At 40.5% G+C, this 22,021-nt stretch overlaps 1 protein-coding gene across 3 annotated transcripts in view; it reads left to right on the top strand.

Moving 5' to 3' along the window:
* mrpl16 (mitochondrial ribosomal protein L16) overlaps positions 1–22,021 on the top strand; it is a 50,915-nt gene that overhangs the window by 5,978 nt on the left and 22,916 nt on the right. For 2 of the 3 annotated variants that reach the window (XM_060898648.1, XM_060898650.1), the window contains exons 2-4: positions 16,278–16,352; positions 17,890–18,038; positions 21,724–22,017. In XM_060898648.1, the coding sequence (XP_060754631.1) occupies positions 16,278–16,352; positions 17,890–18,038; positions 21,724–22,017 (518 nt within the window). Of the gene's footprint in view, positions 1–11,417; positions 11,495–16,277; positions 16,353–17,889; positions 18,039–21,723; positions 22,018–22,021 lie in introns of all 3 variants that reach the window. The other variant, XM_060898649.1, reaches the window with a different exon arrangement.

Below are 22,021 nucleotides of genomic sequence, written 5' to 3'. Positions count from 1 at the left end.
AGCGATCTCATTGGCTGCCGTTGTTGTCCCCCACCAGACGGACAAAGCCGACTGATTTTAATCACAAAAGTTTGACCTGGTCTATTAGCATTATGGCTTCGATCAGAGATTGGTTGACTAAACGCCAACAAACCCACGTGAGTGATGGCGCACAAAACCAGACAACTGTCACGACAACGAAAACGTCGTCAATTTTGATCACAGCGACTGGCTCAAAAAGCACTCGCTGGACAATTGGATCCCCACCAGCATGGATGACAGCGAGATGGACTACGAGAGGGTTGGCCAACATTGGGCCGAGCAAAAGCCAAGGAGAATTAATCTGCTTTAAAGGAGCAGAAAACTTCATTCATTAGTTTGGGCTTGCAGAAAGATTATGTACTTATAAACACACGAAGTGAAGCTGTCCAAATGTGTCAAATATAGCATCATTTCAAATAATAATCATAAGCAGTTTTGGCAGTGTGATGTCACTGGGATCCATTTAACAAAAGAAGGCTCGGATTATTCTTTTGTTATTAAAAGGCTCGCAGTGACATCACACTGCCAAATACGCTTATCGTTATTATTCGAAATTATGCTCCATTTGACACTTATAAACACATTCATGAAGAGAATTTGTTAATAAGTACATAATCTTTCTGCAAAACTTAATTCATTCATTTAAGCTTCTTTTCCTTTAAATAGGTTTTAATCTTAATCGAGTCCATTTAATAAAGTGCCAAAATTTAAACTTTATAATATGCAGTTGCCTTACTTTTCTTTTCAGTGTATCTTAGTTATACATGTATTACGGTAATTGCATCAGAAACATTTTAAATCACTACAGTTATAGTAATACAGCAACTTATTTTACGATGGCAGGTCTTGGGTTCAGATCCCTTTGTGATCAACAGGAGGTCATGATGATCGGTTCTCTTCACTGGATTGCATAAGACGGAGCAAAACCACTGGTCATATTTTCATGCACATTTTTGTTACAGCACTACTCGATCATAGATAATTAAGGGATCCCTGTAGATTTTCAGTCTGTCATAGACCTCAGTAATCTAGAACAAAACAGTTTAACTTGCATGCTGAACTTTAAGGTGAAATTTCAAACATGTATACATTAATACTATTTAGGTCAGAAAGCATTGAAACACTGGTAAAATCTATCCTGTAATCCTGTATCTAAAACCTCAGAGACCCTGAAAATGCACCTGAGAGCATCTATTTTCAAAAAAATTTCCGGGGTGCATGCCCTCGCACCCCCCCAAGTTTCACTTCGCGTAATTGGCGCTCAATTGTCTGTGTACAGGGTTCCCGCGGGGTTTTAAAAGGTAGTTAATTAAAATAGGCTAAATTATGGCCAGTAAAAGGTAGTAAACGTAATCTGACGTGGTAGTAAATTTTTTTTTTTTTTTTTTTTTTTTTGACCCCCATCCAACTGGGCCTATGTGTTTTCTAATTCGTTTAATTAACCTGCATGCCATAATATCCATAAATTACTACATTTGGGCGAATTTATTTTTATGTATCGAGGAGGACCGCAGTGAGGAGTTGGTGGCGCATGCGCATTGAATTCCAATAACGGTCGAATCCAGTATAAATTTATACCAGAGATGGTTTAGTACGAGACTGACTTTGTTTATACGGCTCTAGTCGAATCTATCTGTTGACCCGACTGGCGACATCTGCACGAGAATTAAACAATGGGGAAATGCAAATTTCCAGACCTCTGGCTGGAGGAACCTGATTTTAAAGACTGGCTAAAGGCGGTAGATGGCAATCGGCGAGAGGCGTTCATTGAAAAGTTGATCGAAGAAAAGGTCAAACAACTGAGGCACATGTAATGCGTTGTGTGTGTGCCTGGTACGTTGTGCGCGCGCGCGCGCCTGGTGCGTTGTGTGCGCGCCATTTGAGGCATCCAAAATCTCATTCATCTCATTATCTCTAGCCGCTTTATCCTTCTACAGGGTCGCAGGCAAGCTGGAGCCTATCCCAGCTGACTACGGGCGAAAGGCGGGGTACACCCTGGACAAGTCGCCAGGTCATCACAGGGCTGACACATAGACACAGACAACCATTCACACTCACATTCACACCTACGCTCAATTTAGAGTCGCCAGTTAACCTAACCTGCATGTCTTTGGACTGTGGGGGAAACCGGAGCACCCGGAGGAAACACACGGGGAGAACATGCAAACTCCACACAGAAAGGCCCTCGCCGGCCACGGGGCTCGAACCCAGGACCTTCTTGCTGTGAGGCGACAGCGCTAACCACTACACCACCGTGCCGCCCGGCATCCAAAATGTGATGAGCAAATCTGTTGAACTGTTCAAATGATTAAGATTAACCCTCTAAAACGCTGATCTCTGGGAGGAAGGTGTTGACTTTGCCCACGGGCCTTCACGACTACAGGACTGGTGCAAATGACTATCTTAAGCAAACTTGGCAATGTGTTGAGAGACTGCCAAAATAGGGCTTGGGTTATGTGTGTTTTGTATCTTTAGGGTGTGTCTTGTCTTTGTCATGTGTGTGTGCACCCATGTGTGCGTGCGCCTGGTGCGGTGTGTGTGTGTGTGTGGGTTCGTGTTTGCCGTTTGACCTGATTTAAATGTAATGAGTTGATGTACCTAAGCGCACAAGATTTTTTTTGTGCAAATCTGTTCACCTGTTCAAAAGATTATTCCACAAACAAAATGTTGGCCATCTTGAAAGTGTTGGCCGACAAAATGTAATCAGATCTTGTACCTAATGTGAAGTGTTGACACACAAGGTTTAGTGCAAATCTGTGTACCCGTTAAGAGGTTATGGGCCACAGTTTCACAGTTCAATAAAATTATAGGCTACGTTTACATTAGACCGTATCTGTCTCGTTTTCTTCGCGGATGCACTGTCCGTTTACATTAAACCGCCTGGAAACGCCGGGAAACGGGAATCCGCCAGCGTCCACGTATTCAATCCAGATCGTGTCTGGTCCGGTGCTGTGTAAACATTGAGAATACGCGGATACGCTGTGCTGAGCTCTAGCTGGCGTCGTCATTGGACAACGTCACTGTGACATCCACCTTCCTGATTCGCTGGCGTTGGTCATGTGACGCGACTGCTGAAAAACGGCGCGGACTTCCGCCTTGCATCACCTTTCATTAAAGAGTATAAAAGTATAAAAATACTGCAAATACTGATGCAAATACTGCCCATTGTGTAGTTATGATTGTCTTTAGGCTTGCCATCCTTCCACTTGCAAGTGGTAAGTGATATGCGCTGGGATCACACACACAGCGGCTCAGTCCCAAATCACTGCTCGTTCACTTCACTCGCATGCTCTGTGAGCTGCGCAGGGCCGGAGTGCGCACCCTCCAGAGGGCACTCGCTGTTCAGGGCGGAGTGATTTGGAGCGCAGGATGCCTGCGGAGCTGAGCGTATCCGTGTATTGGTGTTGCTGTGTGCACGCGAATCGTGTATTGGTGTTGCTGTGCACGCTAATCGTTTTAAAAACGTTAATCTGATGATCCGCTGATACGGTCTAATGTAAACATGGGCATAAATTATATGTGGAAGTTTGTTTTCTTTTATGCAAATATGCATTACTCCATGTGTAGCCCTAGCAATGGGAGGTTCTATTATGCGTCCAAAGGGAAAGAGTTACACTACCGGTACGTTCAGATTTTCTTTCTATCTTGTCTCATCAATCCAACTCTTTGGGTAGAGTCGTCACTAACTTATATGTAGCACATTCACTTGGACTAACACACACACTCAAAGATTACCTTGTTAAATTGTGAGAAAATGTCCAAATCCAAATTGTCGCTGTGGTAGTAAAAAAAAATTGTGAAGGTAGTAAATTCAACATAAAATATCTGTAGGAACCCTGGTGTATTATCATGCCAGAATTTAGGGCTTTAATTTTTTCTGGGGAAAACACTGATATATAAAAATGAGGGAACGTTCATCCCTCCAGTAGACCATTTGCACTTGCAGCACGAATCTCCCATGATGCTCTCTGATTTTGTGCCTGCCATCTTTGTGGTATGGTGACCAAGGAGAGTACATTGGCAAACTATAATTTTTTGCAAATGCATCACGAATTGAGTAATAGTGACAAGGTCAGGTACAGGGAAAAGATTAAAAAAAATGTTCAAGGGTGGATCCGTACAGCAATGTTGTAGAGTACGGATTTGGCAGAGCGTGAATTACTGTACCTGGTGTTTAACTACTAGCTTCGTCACTGGGACAAACGAAAGGAAAAAAAACCTAATTATTGACGTCTTCTGAGGCATTTTACTGAGCTCAACTTCCTACATTTTACTGGGGCTTTGTGCTACGCATTTGTAACTGCAATATAAATTTGAGTAGCGCTTACATGTTTATCACTTACAGTATATCGCATCTTTTATATATCTTTTGTCTATGGTTCACATAAATGATAGAAAAACAAACTTACCCTTTACGAAATTATCTGCACGTATTTGTAGCTGGTCTCTTATATGTCCGATCTTTTCGCATTTGCAAGCCACCGTTTCTGTCGTCTACGGGTTCGATCTTCCATTTGGGGTCATTCTCGCATTTTAACAGTGAGTAAACTAAACAATCTGACTCCAACCTTAGTAGAATTGTTTGTTTGAGCAGCTGATAACTGCGCAAATTTGCGGCATTTCGTATTCAAGGAGAACTGGAGGCAAATTTATCACCACAATTCTATTTCACTAATTTTATTAAATATCGCAATGCATTTTTGATCGCCATTTTGTCATTGCTAGAGCAAGTTATGAGTCCATATGGCAAAACAACAGCCGTAAACGAGATTCGCTGAGACCTGTGCGAGACATCGTAGGACGGAAGTAAAACGTACAGCGGAAATCAAAGCGACCGACATCTGCCAACGTTCCCTGTGTTCGAAATCGCTCACTCGTTCACTATATAGGGAATTACTCTATAGAGGACTATATAGTGAGCTCATTGGTAAAATGAGAGAGGGGGGAAAAAAACGTTTTCGGACACTAGTCCGTCGCGCTGGTATTTACGTCGTTACTGTCGCACAATTAAAACGTGCCGGATCAGTCAGCTGGTGGGTTTTCAAAATAATAAATACATGCATGTGTTTCTGTGATAAATCCATATTACACTGAGCGCATTTCCCACATTAATCAATACAAAGTATCTTTCAGTTCTTTTAAATCAAGGCTGAATACTTTCTTCTTTGCCGCTGCCTTTTATTAAATCAAATCTGAGACTTTTAATTTGATTTCTTTCAGCGCGACCGCAAAAAAAGACGCGCGCGCCCTCTTTTGAATGCTGATGTCATCAAGCCGGAAGTTTTGTTTGTTTTGATAGCAATCAGGAAAGTTTGAAAAAAGTAGGCAGTAATCGTCATTTAAACTCGTTTCTGTGCCATGTTTCGTTTGGAAAACGGTTTTCAAAATGGCGGCACTGATGCTTGACGTTTCAAAGTCTCACACAAGTCTCGTGAAGATCGCGCGGATAAGCGACGCCTGCCGTGGACCAAATGAACTAAATTCAACACGGCTAAAAACCGAATAGGCCGATAAGTATAATATTTAATTGCAGTTCGTTGCCAATACGAGTCACGATATAAGGTTACTAAAACCGAAAACGTCATTGAATAACACGTTAATTAAGAAATAAAGCAAGTTGAAAAAATGACTTCAGCTCTCCTTTAAAACGTGTGTGGCAGGGGAACTTTTAGGGGGAGCGCCCCCCCCCCAGCGTAACCCCTTCGGACATAACGTGTACGGTTGTACACATGATGTTCCATAGCATTTTTCCTTGTGTCCAAACGGGATAATGGTAGGGGAACTTAGAATTTTTTTATTTTTTTGTAATTATAACTTGGCATCTCGTAATTCTGGTTTTCTATCTCATAATAATGAGCGATTTAAATCGTAATTTTCTCATTGTTGCGTAAGGGGTAATGTACACTACCGTTCAAAAGTTTGGGGTCACCCAGACAATTTTGTGTTTTCCATGAAAAGTCACACTTTTATTTCCCACCATAAGTTGTAAAATGAATAGAAAATATAGTCAAGACATTTTTCTGGCCATTTTGAGCATTTAATCGACCCCACAAATGTGATGCTCCAGAAACTCAATCTGCTCCAAGGAAGGCCAGTTTTATAGCTTCTCTAAAGAGCTCAACTGTTTTCAGCTGTGCTAACATGATTGTACAAGGGTTTTCTAATCATCCATTAGCCTTCTGAGGCAATGAGCAAACACATTGTACCATTAGAACACTGGAGTGAGAGTTGCTGGAAATGGGCCTCTATACACCTATGGAGATATTGCACCAAAAACCAGACATTTGCAGCTAGAATAGTCATTTACCACATTAGCAATGTATAGAGTGGATTTCTGATTAGTTTAAAGTGATCTTCATTGAAAAGAACAGTGCTTTTCTTTCAAAAATAAGGACATTTCAGAGTGACCCCAAACTTTTGAACGGTAGTGTACAATAAGCTTGTTATTGTGACATAAACCCTGACAGGGTTTATGCAGGACCCCAATGTGAATCCGAGGAGTTTTGAATCACTCTTGAAGAGGTATATTTTTGTGATAATGACGGTGTTTTAAAATTTCTTCCTACCCCTGAAAATGTCATACCAGAGCTAGGGTTGCAAAATTCCTGGGAATTTTCAGAGCGGAAAATTTCCATGGGAATTTTGGGTAACTTTCGGGAATTTTCAAAACCAACTTTACTTAAAAATTGATACAAAAAAAATAAGGTCGTTTTTATTCAGATTAGGATATTTCTCTGGGTCTCTGTTCTGTTCAGAATAGGGATGTCCCGATCAGGTTTTTTTGCCCTCCGATCCGATACCGATCATTTGATTTTGAGTATCTGCCGATACCGAGTCCCGATCCGATACTTCTTATAATCCATAAAAAATAAAGACGAGGAAAGAAACGGATCCAGGATGTTCCTCATTTTTTATTTAACACCTTATTTTAACATCCAACAACTCCGTTAGCAAACAGAGCACTTACGTGAGGCAGTTTGAACAATAAATAACAAATAAAAAAAATAACCTTAAAATACCTGGCAGGAATGTAAACAAATAAAAAAAAATAAAGTGCCACAGTGCCAGTAATTTGCTTTTAAGAACGCATCTCACAGTGGTGTACAGTCATTTCAATTAAGGAAATGAACGTTTTTCTTGATGAAAACAAGCATTTCTACCCTTTCAGGTTTGAGCCCGTTTCTTTTGTCATCCAACGAAAAAAAAAAAAAGATCTCATTCTTTGCTTTCCGCTTCGAACTGCTTCCGTGTTCAACTTTGCCGGCAACAGGCAGCCAATAACCAATAGCGTCTCCGCTACAAAGTGATGTCATGCCGCACGCGTTGATGTTGCTGTGTTGAGACAAGAGGTCTGGTCTCACTCTGTGCCAACGCATAGCTATTGATGTGTTAAAAATGAGAATATATTATATAGATATATATCCGATCTCTGATCGGGAGGCAATGCCCGATTCCAATCGAGTCTGAAACCATGTGATCGGGCCCGATTTCCGATCACGTGATCGGATCGGGACATCCCTAGTTCAGAAGAACATCCAAGCGTGTGACTAATTTAACAACTGAGAATGAATAACCACCAAATGTTTTACAACAATAATATGGGTTTTCCCTGGTACATGTATAATGAATTAAACAGTAACCTCAGACTTTGTGAGCACTTGCCTTCAAAAGCAACTTTAACTCTACTTATGATTTTGAAGACCGCTTCCTGTAACTTTTTTGTTTACTAATTATACTTCAACAACTTGAATTCCTTTTGCAACTGGTTTGTAAACCATATCCTGTCAGGTAATTTGCTTGCAAATTATCAGATTAGAAGTAATGATTAGGGTCTGCAATGCTATTGAAACAATGACAAACAGCCTTGCTCCAGATTCAAAGAAAAAAAAGTGTCGCTAATACCGTAGATTTTACAAGCAGCAAAACTTATTTCAAGACTACTAGTAATTAGAAATTTTACATTTTTAAAATATTCCTTGTTGTTTTATGGTGATACCTTTGTGATTAAATCTGTAGACAAGTCTTCAAGTTTTGTAAAAATTTTGTAATAAAAATGGTCAAAATTGAGTGTTTGCAAGATTTTTAGAAATCACTACTTGTTATGCAATGAGTTAGATTTCCAGTCAATTCTTACCAAAGGGTACTGTTATTATATTAAATGTTATTATATTAAATGTTATTATATTTAATGTTATTATATTTAGCATCTTGGAATTTCCCACAAAATGTAAGAGTGGCAAGATGCTTTATTTGAAGAAAAATCCCTAATTGAGATTGAGGAGAATAACTTTTCACTGAGAAATCTGAATATAATAATATTGAAAAACTAAAAAGCCTTTTTTATTAATTTTCTTTTAGCAATATGTCCTATTCTTAATTAGCACAAAACAGTACATAATTGAAAGGCTTAACATGGGTTTTAATTTGTTTTTCTGGCTGATGAAATGTTTTAAACTGTTTAAAACTTAATAAATGCCAAAAGTGAAAATTCCCGGAAACTTTCCACCCCTTTGCAGCCCTAACCAACGCTGACTGCACAAGCGCACAACGAGTCATTCGCTATTTCATACACACACCCATAAAAATATATGCTGCCATCGAAGGAATTGAATGACAGTTGGTTTGCTGCCGTTAGATGTTGAAACGGGTTTAGTTTTCTAGTATTTTGTTAGCCTAGTAAACTAGACCCACCCGCCTAGCGGCCAAAAATATTTTTTGCCTAGCGAATGGGTCTAGCCTCGCACCATATAAACAAAAACACCCCGGGCATCAAATCGTGCCCGCCAATCACAACGCAAGGTTTTTGTTTGGATTCTTTGGGCGGGCTTTTGCAGGAGTGACGACAAGGCTGCGCGACGCTGGAGAAAGCGCAACAGGAAAGATGGCTACGGCTAGTGAACAGCGCTCGTTTGACTCCGCTTTAGAATCAGTTTTAGAAGAATTAGGCTACGTTCACACTGCAGGCTGAAGTGACTCAAATCCGATCTTTTCGCCCATATGTGACCTGTATCCGATCTTTTATTGACAATATGAACGACACAGAGCCGATTTTTTTCAAATCCGACCCAGGCCGTTTGGATATGTGGTCCTAATTCCGATTCCTATCCGCTCTTTTCATATGCGACTTCAGTCTGAACCGCCAGGTCGCATTCATCCGACTTACACGTCATCAACAAGCCACAAACGTCACTATTCTGCGCTGAAGTAGGCGGCGGGTCTCTCAAAAAAAGTTACAACAACATGGCGCATAATCACGGGCGCAGATAGAGGGTGGGACTCGTCCCACCCAGATTTAAATTCACCTCGTTCGGTCCCCCCCACTTATAGGGAGGAAAAAACGTCTATGCTGTCTTTCTTTGCATAAGGCAAACCTCACGGAAAAATCAAAAGACTAATTACCATTCAGTTTATTGAGGTGCACAGCAGTGTATACATATAGTTGCAACAACTCACATAAAACAAAACAAAGACTGATATTCGGTTGGTTGAGCTGCGCAGACTGCACAGGTTGCGAGCTCGAGCTTGGTTGCTATGGTAACCCACAAGAAGTTTGACAGGCATATCGGGGTTGGGGTTGGTTTGCTGGCAGCTTTGTCCCCCCCAGTTTTTTGTCCCCCCCAGTTCAAAAAACGTATCTGCACCCCTGCGCATGACATCAATGCGAGGGACGCTTCGGGCTGTGAAGGTTCTGAATCTTCTCAATGGAAGGACGCAGAGGTTAGGGAGCTGATTTCCATTTGGGGGGATGCAGCTATTCAAGCTAGATTGGATGGGTCATACCGCAACTGGGCGGTTTTACTTCCGTAAACACTGGCCATGCTCACTGCGTGTGACGTTGTCGTATCCTGCAATGCGCATGCGGAACACTTTTAGGTCGCTTTTCGTTCATACTGAGGATCACATACAAGTCGCATATATTTGTTAATGTGAACGACCTCACAAAAAAATCGGATTTCACAAAAAAATCGGAATTGAGCATTAAGCCTTGCAGTGTGAACGTAGTGTTAGACTTGGAGTTTTCGTTGAAACATGAGCAGGAAGAGGCTCTCCGCTCATTCCTTTTCAAGAAGGACGTTTTCGCTGTTTTGCCGACCGGCTATGGCAAAAGTCTGATCTACCAGCTGGCTCCGCTCGTAGCCAAAAGGATGGGGCTAGTTTGTGCAGTACGAAGAATTAATAAACAGCTTTGAAACATTTACTTTTTGATTGTTTCTTATTTTCCCGTTATTTTAAATTTAAGGGAAATTATTTCACCAAACACCACTAAATAAAAACTCTCAAAAACAGTTTAAGCAAACCCTTGAAAAACACTTGGGGGAAAAAAAATGTGTATGTGGTACAGACTCCAAACTTGTGGTCATTATCTCCAAACTTCTTAATATCTAGAACCTGTTTATTAATTAATACGCATTTTGAAAAATTATTTATTTCAAGGCCTCCCCCACTGCTTTCTGTCGCTCTGACTACGTCACAGTCACTGTTGCGCTGATTGGTCAGAGCGTTGGCCTATACGCACAGAGACAGTTTGAAAGACAGCGGTTTGTTCCTCCTACACCCGTCGGAAATGTCTACGGATTGAGGCCAGACTAAATATTCACATTTAGTCTGGCTTGCCAGGCTAGTATTTTGTAATATTCGTGCAATTATTACTTGTGCTTTATTTGCTCTGTGCGAGATGTGTAGCCTGTATATTGTAGATGTGAACTTGTCATGACGCAGGTTGAGTTAGGTTTGAGTATCTATAGTAATGTATGATTACCTTAAACACTACAGGACGTGCACATTTATGGTGTGCTTTTATCCACTAGTGCATTTCAAATAATTAGAATATCATAAAGGTTTTTTTTTTCATAATTTGGATCAAAAAGGTAAACTTTCATGTCTTCTATATTCATTACATGTAATGTAAAAAACAAAAAACACTTGTATTTTAAGTTTTCCTGATTATGGTGCTTAGCTCATGAAAATCAGAAATCCAGTATCTGACATTAGAATATTTCCGAAAATCAATCACAAAAGGATTTCCAATTTCAAGCACAGTAATGTCATGGTCAGCAAACCATTTGGTATTAGTTTCGGCACTGTGGGGAAATGCTAAGTTCTGCTGGAAAAGGAAATCAGCATCTCCATAAAGCTTGCCAGCAGATGGCAGCATGAAGTGTTCTAAAATCTCTTGGTAGACAGCTGTGTTGTCTCTGGTTCAGGAGTGGCTTGATATTAGGAATGCGACAGTTGTAGCCCCTTTCCTGAAGACATCTGTGCGTGGTGGCTCTGGATGCACTGAGCCCAGCCTCAGTCCACTCCTTGTGAAGCTCTGTCAAGTTCTTGAATCGACTTTTCTTGATGATCCTCTCAAGGCTGCACTCATCCCTGTTGCTTGCGCACTTTTTTTCCAGCCAGCCTTTTCAGCAATGACCTTCTGTGACTTACTCTGTTTGCGGAGGGTGTCGATCATCTTCTGGACAACTGTCAGGTCAGCAGTTTTCACCATGATTGTGGTTGCGTGCACTGAACTAGACCGAGAGATACATGGATACTCTCTAATATTTTGAGAAGTGTGTGTTTTTGTTTTGTTTTTGCACAGTTGGCCATAATTTATCAAAATTAAAATGGAAAAATTCTTGAAACTTTAGTTTACGTGTAATGAGTGTAAAATTTAAAATTTTTTTAAATAACTGATGGAAAATATTGAACTTTTTTTCACAATATTCTAATTGTTTGAGATGCACTAGTATAATAATGTACTCCCTCCATAAACACTACACGAAGCACAGATTTGCTCTGGTAAGAGTCTCTCAAGGTAGGACAGAATGATAGATGGTTATAAATTTTATGCTCCGGGAAGGAAAATGTTCTAGGCAGGAAAAAAAATTCAGACCACTGGCTCGCTATACATTTATACCACTCATTACATGCCTACTTATGAATGAAATCAATAATTTGATCCAAAATATTGATTTTTTTTTTTTTTTGTATTCACATAATGTATTGCTTTCGATAATGACATGGACCGTCGCAACAGTCTCAATTATGAAACACAAAATCTCATGTTCATGAGCGCGTTTCGTGATTGACGTCTTAAGGCCAAACAAAATAATGTGTGTTTCCTGTTTCCTGGGTTTTCAAAATAGGGTAGGTAGGGAGGGAAAAAAAATTTGTTTATCCCAAAAGTTTACGACAAATTTTCTAGGGTAGGTAGGAAAAAGTGAGAAGTTTCCTTTGAAAACTTTTTTTTTTTGCAAAATACTTGTTCAAAACTAAACCTAGTCATCAGATATCGTTGATGATATAAGGATGCACTTGTATGTAAATTGTTCTAATAATGATGGCATACTTTCATTTTCCAGGTAAAATGGGAATGTTTTGGTGGATGATCTATTTGGTGGTGGCCAGAGTGGTGGTGGTGGTGGTCCAGTACCTAGATCTATCCCTTCAGTTCTGAACATTTCCAAAATATATTTCTATATACTAGTGGGGGCTTTCATACTTAAAACTGATGTCTTGTGTGTTTATCAAAATTGGGTGCATGCCTAACATCTCGGCCTTAATGACATTTATATTTGCTTCATGTTTTTTCTTATTCTGTCTATGAATGCAATGTTCACTTATGTTGGTCTAATGAATACAGCTGCTCCGTGCCATTTTCTTTTCAAATAAAGAAACTAAATTTCCTATATTTAAGTTTCCTATTCTGTGTTTTTGTAAATTGTAGGGCTGTAACAATATGCGTATCGAAATCGAAATCGCGATACGCAGAGCCACGATCCGTATCGCGATACAAGAAGGCAGAATCGCGGTACACCCTTTCAAACTTCTCCTCAGCCCGAAAACAGAGGCGCTTCCAAACTTCAATTTATGAATACTTTACTTTTTATTTAAATTACATTTTAAACTTACTTAAATTACTTTTATTTTTTTATATCTATTAGTAAGTCGTTTTTTCGCCGACCTGCGACAATCTTCTGCGAGTCACGCAACGTCCACACTCGCCACTGGCAGAGCATTCATTTCTTTTAAGCGGTCGCCATTCTGGTTGCGACGCGGGGAGCGAATCTGTAAACAAGCAGCTCATTGGCTGGCTAGGTGTGCCACAAGCCAATCACAATCACTTGACCGGAAAGGCATGCAGTGTTGCCAGATTGGGCGGGTTTAGGTGCTTTTTGGCTGGTTTTGAACATATTTTGGGGTGGAAAACGTTAGCAGTATCTGGCAACACTGAAGGCATGTCTGCTTGGGCGGAAGCCTTCTGCGGCAGTTACGTTTTGACGCGCGAGCAATGTTTCACCATAAAAATTCTGTAATTTCCATCTGTTTTCCGCGATCACAGAAAATCATTGGCCCTATGAGAGTGAGACAGTGAGAGAGCCACCCCCAAAAAAAAATCTTAACGGATTTACACGATTTGGAAAAATGACTTTTTCAGAACCGAAAAAACCAGAGCTTCCGGCTCAACAGTATTATTTTGAGAAATAAAACAGTCTTTGGATATACATTTGTTCATTTTTGCATACATATTACTCATTCTCTGCAGTGGTCTAAATTATTTGTTATTAAATAGTTAATGTAAGTAAGTAAATGTTAAGTCAAATTTACTACTTTAAAAAAACATTTTAAAAAAATCGTGGGCGTATCGAATCGTGGGTCAAAAATCGCAATATGAATCGAATCATGAGTTGGGTGTATCGTTACAGCCCTAGTAAATTGTGTTGCAAAATAAATGCAAATGCTTTCATTTTTCAGCCCTGTTAGTCCATGGTTCATACTATTTGCTCTAAGGTTTAAATCAGGAGGAAATCAAGGAATGTATCATTTCACTGACACAAACTCCTCCAATTTCAGATTTATTATCAATTCAGATATCTTAAGTTGAGTATAGAATAGCATTGCAGGGATGAGAGTTTTCCGCTTTTCGGCGGATTTCCGCTTTTTCTGAGTGAAAATCGATATTATGCCAAATCCGTTGAGATTTTTTTTTCATTGGGGGGGGTTGGGGTATGTTCCTTCGTGATACTCAAGCGTACGACGATGTTACATGTTTACATTTTCGCCATCTTTAGTCTCGCGGTAGAATACGTGTTATCTACAATGTAATTGGCCAAAACATCGCTGGCGAGAGCATGACAGCCAATCATAACAGTTGTCGGTGGCGTGCACAGACATTTTGGGGGGCAAGTGCTCTGGGGGGAAAAAGGGCACTTTTTTGCGCATGTGGAACACTTTATTATAAAAGTCTGAGATTTAACCCTCCTCTTGTGTTCGGGTCGCCACTGACCCGTTTTAGTTTTTAAAGGTGTAAAACAACCACTTAATGTTAATTTATTACATCAAGGCTTTTTGACTTTGCCAGGAATCTCTAGTTGAACAAAATAGAAAAAGAAATTTTTGTTTTCCTAAATCTGAAAATGGTCTAGCAAAAAATATAATACTTATGTGCAGTTGTTTCTGTATGCGACGGGCTACTTCACGACAAAATAATTACAGCTTGGGCTTAGAGGGCAAACAATACATTTTCACTCGATTCATGTGTTACCTGGCTGGTGGGGCAGGGGAAGAGCTGACTGACTGCCCGATGTGTTGTCTGCGCTACGACAAGGCCGTGGCTTCCAGGACGCTATGCTGCTGCAACCTCACATTGAATGCACTGCACGCTTGTTCACGTGACAGAGCAAGAGAGACAGAGGTCCGGTGTGTGTGCGGAGGGGGCACACATCGGGACATTATTTTCACACACGCTTTTAATGCCGCGGCTTTTCTAAAAGATCATGTCGACATTGGCCTCAGTAAACTGTAAAAAAAAAATTCAAAAGGGCACTTTTTTGGGCAGAGGGGCAGGTGCTTGAGCACCACCTCGTGTCTATCTGTGCACGCCACTGACGGTTGTTACAAGAGTGTGGGAGAGAATAAAAGCCAATCATAACAGTTCTTATAAAAGTACCCGCATCGTTCTATTTTATCGAAACTTGCACATGTTCGTCGCTGCGCTTCAAAAATACGTTTCTCTTTCGTATCGGCTTTTTTACTCAAAATGCCAAATACAATTGACAAGCAAGACGACGCGAAGGTACGTGAAATCGATGCTGGTATAAAAAACAGAGAGAGGACTGACAAACTCTTGTCTTTGGCCAAAAGGCTGAAGAAGTCGTCGAAATGATTAAATGAGAAGTGACTGTGAACTATAAATAATTGTATAAAGTGTACATAGACATTATCCCATAAACTTAGCATTCGTTTGATTTAATACATTGAACATGTACATGATGGTCAGTAAATCTGAATTAATACTGACAGTTTTGAAAACTTAAACATTTCAAAAGACTTTGAAATCATATGCAACTAATGAGGACATGGGGTGACTGACCTTTTCTCCCTAAGAAATTTTATTTAATATATGAACATTTTGATAATTAATAAAACTTGTGTTTAATGTGAATTTAGTTTGTCATTTTTGTTGATCATAAATTATAACCGTACCCTTGAATGTAGAATGTGATTTTATTTTGAATTCAAACAATACTCCTATTGATTTGAAACATATTTTCATGTAAATATATAAAAAAGACAGATTTTTTTTTTATCTAGTACAGCTCAGATTGCAGGAAAAGTGGTTTGTAAGGCCTTATTTTTCAAAATTTTTCTGGGGGGGTATCCCTCCCAGACCCCCGGCTTTGGGCGCCATCTTGTTTTCTGCTTTTTTTGGTGACCACCCACTCTCATCCCTGCTTTGGAAGTGTTGAATACCTGATTTATACCCTGAGCAAACAGTTCCTTGTGATGTATGCATTATTTCAATCACTATCTAGCCATATCCACACTAAATTATATTCCCTGCATGAGACCTCTGCCCTGTCCCCAACGAATCAGCGCTGCCAGGGCCGGCTAGCCCCGCACCTCGGGACGCAACTGGGCGTGTTGGTTGTCAATTTACTCCTGACGGGCCTCGTGTCTTTCGGCAAATACCGAGTGGTTTATACGACACGCCCTAGCGGTTCTCGTTTGACTCGCCAGGTGGCTGCCAAGCAGGTAGGGTCGGGCGCGAGAAATAGTTTATTTATCGTGGTCATAAACAGTTGAAGGGTCGCAGTGTTTTTACAGGGTCGGTCAGGTAACCGGAAAAACACACATTATTTTTGTTTGGCCTAAGTGACGGAAACATGTTTCCATGTGTCAGTGTGTTAACCGCGCTTACTTTCGCATAGATATTGCATGATTTTAAACCACAGTGAAATCTTATTTCCTGTCTGCTTTGCCACCTTCAGCTATCCTGCAGCAGCATCACTTAAAAATGCTCACAGCTGGGTTGAAGACGTATGATGTTCCACCAGACTACAGTGGTAATCCTTTTATACATATTATTAAAGACTTAACTACATGGAAATCAGTGTTTATTTTAAACTAACCGATCTCATGTCTACTGAATAAAACGCAATAATTAACGGTTTCTTATTCTGATTTCCGAATGTTGCATGAAGTTGTTTCCTAGACGTGGAGTTCACTTCCATGTTGTGTTTATCAGATGTGTAACACGAGGACAGTATGTTATCTCCAGCACCTGTTAGCCCAGGAGTAATAGGGTTATACCCGGAACAAATTAGTAACAAGCTGAAAATTTCAGAATATGTTCAGAATACCCTTAGGAATAACATACTAAAAGTCCCCGGAAATCCCCCTTGTGCTCTCTGAGAAATTCAAGATGGCGTCCAAAATGGCCGCCAAATGGAGATCTGCCCATATCTCAGGCCCGAAACAAAATATTAATGCAATTAAAAGGTCAGAATATATGTTTTGTAGGGTAGGAGAGTAAATTCCAACATGTGTGTATTAATTACATTGTGTATTAACATTATTATAACAGTATATTTGTGTATAGTATGGATCCATTGGTTACTCGTTCACTCCGTATCATCCTATTCTGTTCACAAAACAACAAACACAATTACTAGGGGTTGGAGCACTTATTTTCATTAATATTAATTAAAGTAAATTGGTGGTGTAAAATGAAAAATGGCATGTTAAAAGGTCATGCTGAGTTCAGTCATTTTTTGTCCGAACACACTGCATTGCTAGTAGTAAAGACTGGCGCTAGAAACGCAAAGATTAATTTTTTTCCACCCTTAAACAAGCTTGAATAAATTCCCTACTTCATTGATGGTACAACAAAGGTCCAAGCATTACAACTGAGGCACTGAGAAGTGTTTAAGTCTACTCGTTGTTTATAAGCAAGAGCTTTTATTGAGGCAGACCTTTTTGTCATGAAAGTCACCGGAATGTTGAAGTGTACTGAAACAGCTTGCCATTGTAGTTTTAGAAGATAGAGTTCTCAAATTTAATTTCCCTTTAATATTTTATCAAAGCTTAAAGATGCACTAAATATTAAGGAAATCGATGTCTAGTTGTTGTCTTACATTATGTTCATGTATGTAGGTAGCCTACTAAGCTAATCTGTCAATCATGTCAACCATCAAATTCCATGTAATTTCCACATTAATGACCTTGTAATCTTGGTTAATTTTAATTTTAACAGTGTGACAATGGTGAATTTGCATTGCTTGTATGAGAGAACATATAATTTAACATTTTAATTGCATTTATATTATGTTTTATCCCTGAGATATTGAAAAATCTCCAATCGGCGGCCATTTTGGATGCCATCTTGAATTTCTCAGACAGCACAAGGTGGATTCCCGGGGACTTTTAGTATGTTATTCCTAAGGGTATTCTGAACATATTCTGAAAAATTCAGCTTGTTACTAATTTGTTCCGGGTTGGACTCAATTTTGAGCTAATGCTCTTGGGCTATGTAACTTAGCGGCTGTTTAATTAAAACATGTTCAACCTCTTATTCACTTGTTTCCACTCACTCTTGGACAGATACGGTTTTACCAGAGAGGCCCAAACTGAAATTCCTCGATAAAGTCCCTAACTTAAAAAAGGCCAAGAAGGAGATGAAGAAACTACGTGACATCCAGGGTCCAGCTAATTCCGCCAATACGTTCAGATGGGGACAGTATGGCATTTTGGTCAGTACTTGGGTATTTTTATTTTTTTCTACATGCAGTGTGTCGGTTTATTGATTTGCATGCTTAGTATCTCTTTTTTTTTTTTTTAATTAAAAACATTTACATTATGGTAATGGACTCGTGTCAGTAGATGATGGTGTGATTAAATTTTGTGAAACACTGGTGTTTGGAGGGGGATTTTTTTTTTTCTCTTCAGTCACAGTTTTTAATATACTGGGGGGGGTTTTTTGCTTGTTTTTTTTTCTAAATATAGGATCTGTCACATTTTTTCGTCTTCGTGTGCATAAATTCTTTCATGTCTGCCACAGTAACATTACCAGGGTAGCCATGTTAACCATATTCACAGCTTCAAACAGTTCCTTGCTACTTTACTGTGTTCACCTGCATACCTGTGTTGACTTCCTGTGTGAAACCGTCATGGAATGTGTGACGGTACCATGTTGTATTACTGGCACATTCTTATTAGTGCATCTGTAAAAATTAGAACATCGTGAAGTTTCTTTTTTTTTTGTAATTTAATTCAAAAAGGTAAACTTTCTATATTCATTACATGTAAAGTGAAACATTTCAAGCCTTTTTTTTTGTTTTTAATTTTGACTATGCTTTATAGCTCATGAAAATCAGAAATCCAGTGTCTCAAATTATTAGAATATTTCCTAAGATCAGTCAAAAAATAATTTACAGCACAGAAATGTCCAACTTCTGGAAAGTATGTTCATTTATGCACTCAGTACTTGGTTGGGGCTCCTTTACCATGAATTACTGCATCAGTGCGGTGTGGCATGGAGGCCATCAGTCTGTGGCACTGCTGAGGTGTTACTGAAGCCCAGGTTGCTTTGATGGCGGCCTTCAGCTCGTCTGTACTTTTGGGTCGGGTGTTTTTCCATCTTCCTCTTGATAATACTCCACAGATTCTCTATGGGGTTCAGGTCAGGCGAGTTGGCTGGCCAATCAAGCACAGTAATGTCATGGTCAGCAAACCATTTGGTAGTAGTTTTGGCACTGTGGGAAGGTGCCAAGTCCTGCTGGAAAAGGAAATCGGCATCTCCATAAAGCTTTTCAGCATGAAGTGCTCTGAAATCTCCTGGTAGATGGCTGTGTTGACCAGGGGCGCTGACAGCTTTGGCTGGGCCTGGGACAAAATGCTCTGAATAGGCCCCCCCTAACAACCTACACACACACCTCTCTTATCCCAGTCTCTACTCACTCCAACCCTTAAATGACAGGTATTCAAAAACCATTCAATCGGTCAACAACCATTTCATTTTAGCATTTCAACATTTTTACAGTTTTAACATTTTAACATTTCCTTAGAAAAAAAAAGCCAAAACTAGCAACCTCACACACATTGTGATCCTGTGAAGTAATCCCCAGTTTCACTGAATCTTTCCCCCCGTACTGTAATGGAATAAGCGGTTACTGTTATTTTGTATCCTTTAACCAAACGCCATTAAATGTATTCCGTTACGCCCCAAGCCTGCATGCGACAGCCCCCGCAATGCCTTCCTAAACTCGTGGATAGTCTACTATAATCACGCGATTGGGGTGCTCTTGAAGGAGCAGCGATAGACAGGGGATTTCGGGCAGGGCTGGGGGCGAACATAGTTGTGGCAGTTCTCGTGTATGGGCGGAGCACCAAAGACGGCAGGACAGAGCTCAGGTTGATAACTGTTTTATTGTCACACTTTTCAGCTAACACTTTAATCAAACACAGACAGCCACACACACAACCGGCGTCTGGTTTGGGGCAGAGACTCTCTGCTCTCTCTCTTTAAATAGGGCGCGGTCACTGGGAAGACACACACAAACACAGGTCAATTAACGTCAGGTGTAGTGATTCTGCCACTTACCTTCCCTGACTCCGCCCTCCTGTCACAGACCGGCGCTTGACCACGCCCCCGCTGCCCCATAAGTATACTGTGCGTGCGTATTGTCCAGTGTGAAAAGCAGGGAAGAACACACCGCTCGAGAAACGGCGGGATATGATTGCGGGCTAATGTGAATATTCTTAGCTTCAATCAGATATATGAAACACAATGTTATTAAGCCGTTGTGGTTATGAAATGATTCAATGCCCTGTGCGTTTGATATGGTGTTCAGTGTGACTTGCTCTCCCCTCGTTTGTAACATGAATTGCGTGCCGCGCGTGCCTTGGTTGGGGTTACTTTACGGGGCTGGAAAAAGTTGGCTGTGTCTTACCTGGCTCAGCTGCCCCACTGCCTTTGCTAGTACCTGCTGCATCATCCCAATCTCTTTTTAAAATATTTATGCAGTGAGCCCCTGAGTCTCTTGGTTTCTTCCTCTCTTTTTCTCTTTTCTTTGCTCCTGACTTGTGCATGTTGGCAAATGGCACGCACGCTGATTGTCGAAGCGCCATGATCGAACGATGTCGTTTTTTCCCCTTAATCAAAGAATCAGACCAAACCATTTTTGCAGTAGGGGTGGTAGGGGGTTCTTGATGCCTTTTTCAAAGACAATAAAGGCGAAAGATCTAGAAATCATTTATTGAATGCAAATATAGCACATTTCTCCCCCAAATCAACACATTTTGAAATGAAATAAAATAATCGCAACTTCATGAGAGCCCAGTTCTGGGCCCTCCCCATTCCTGGGCCCGGGACAACATACCCGTTTGTCCCCCCCTGTCGGCGGGCCTGGTGTTGACTTTGGACTTGATAAAATGCAGTGAACCGACACCAGCAGATGACATGGCACCCCAAATCATCACAGACTGTGGAAACTTCACACTGGGCTTCAAACAACTTGGATTCTGTGCCTCTTCACTCTTCCTCCAGACTCTAGGAGCTTGATTTCCAAATGAAATGCAAAATTTTACTTTAATCTGAAAAGAGGACTTTGGATCACTGAGCAGCAGTCCAGTTCTTTCTCTCCTTAGCCCAGGTAAGACGCTTCCGACGTCGTCTCTGGTTCAGGAGTGGCTTGATATTTGGAATGCGACGGTTGTAGCCCCTTTCCTGAAGACGTCTGTGTGGTGGCTCTTGATGCACTGAGCCCAGCCTCAGTCCACTCTTTGTGAAGCTCTCCCAAGTTCTTGAGTAGACTTTTCTTGACAATCCTCTCAAGGCTGTGCTCATCCCTGTTGCTTGTGCACCTTTTCCAGCCACCCTTTTCAGCAATGACCTCCTGTGGCTTACCCTCCTTGTGGAGTGTGTTGATGAGTGCCTTCTGGACAACTGTCAAATCAGCGGTCTTCACCATGTTTGTGGTTGCGTGTACTGAACTAGACCAAGAGATGCATGGTATTTTATACTGTTTTACTCAAACTCGAAATAAAACATTCCAATAATTTTTAGATTCTGGGTTTCTGATTTTCATGAACCATAATCATGAAAAATAAAATTTAAAAAAAGCTTGAAATATTTCAGTTTACATGTAATGAATTTATTATATGAAAGTTTACCTTTTTTAATTAAATTATGAGAAAAACTATTCTAATTTTTTTGAGATGCACTAGTAGTGTACTTAATTCTGAGCAAAAATAATTCTCACAAATCTCTATAATCCCACAATTTATATAACAGCCTGTCATTCCCAATCTGCACTATTTATTTGTAATGCTGAATGTTATTACACACTGAACACCACCAAATAAAATGTACTAGAATCCATCATTCAGATAAAGCTGTCTTCAATACTAGTTTCTTAAACATGTTGCTCTTTCTAGGCCATGGGTGGAGGGTATCTGCACTGGGGCCATATGGAGATGATGAGGCTCACTATTAATCGGCGTATGGACTCACGTACCACCTTCGCCCGTTGGAGGATTAGCGCTCCTTACAAGCCCATTACTCGTAAAGGCCTGGGTCAGCGCATGGGAGGAGGCAAAGGTGCCATCGACCACTATGTTACACCGGTAAAGTGTGGCCGGTTGATAGTAGAGGTCGGAGGTCATATTGAACTCGGGGAAGTGGAACCTGTGCTTAAAGAAGTGGCAAAGAAGCTGCCATTCCCAGCCAAGGTTT

The sequence above is a fragment of the Neoarius graeffei genome, chromosome 18 (genome assembly GCF_027579695.1).
Source record: "Neoarius graeffei isolate fNeoGra1 chromosome 18, fNeoGra1.pri, whole genome shotgun sequence".
Taxonomy (NCBI): Eukaryota; Metazoa; Chordata; class Actinopteri; order Siluriformes; family Ariidae; genus Neoarius; species Neoarius graeffei.
Note: the sequence above shows the minus strand (reverse complement) of the source record. Positions and strands in the feature narration are given on the sequence as shown.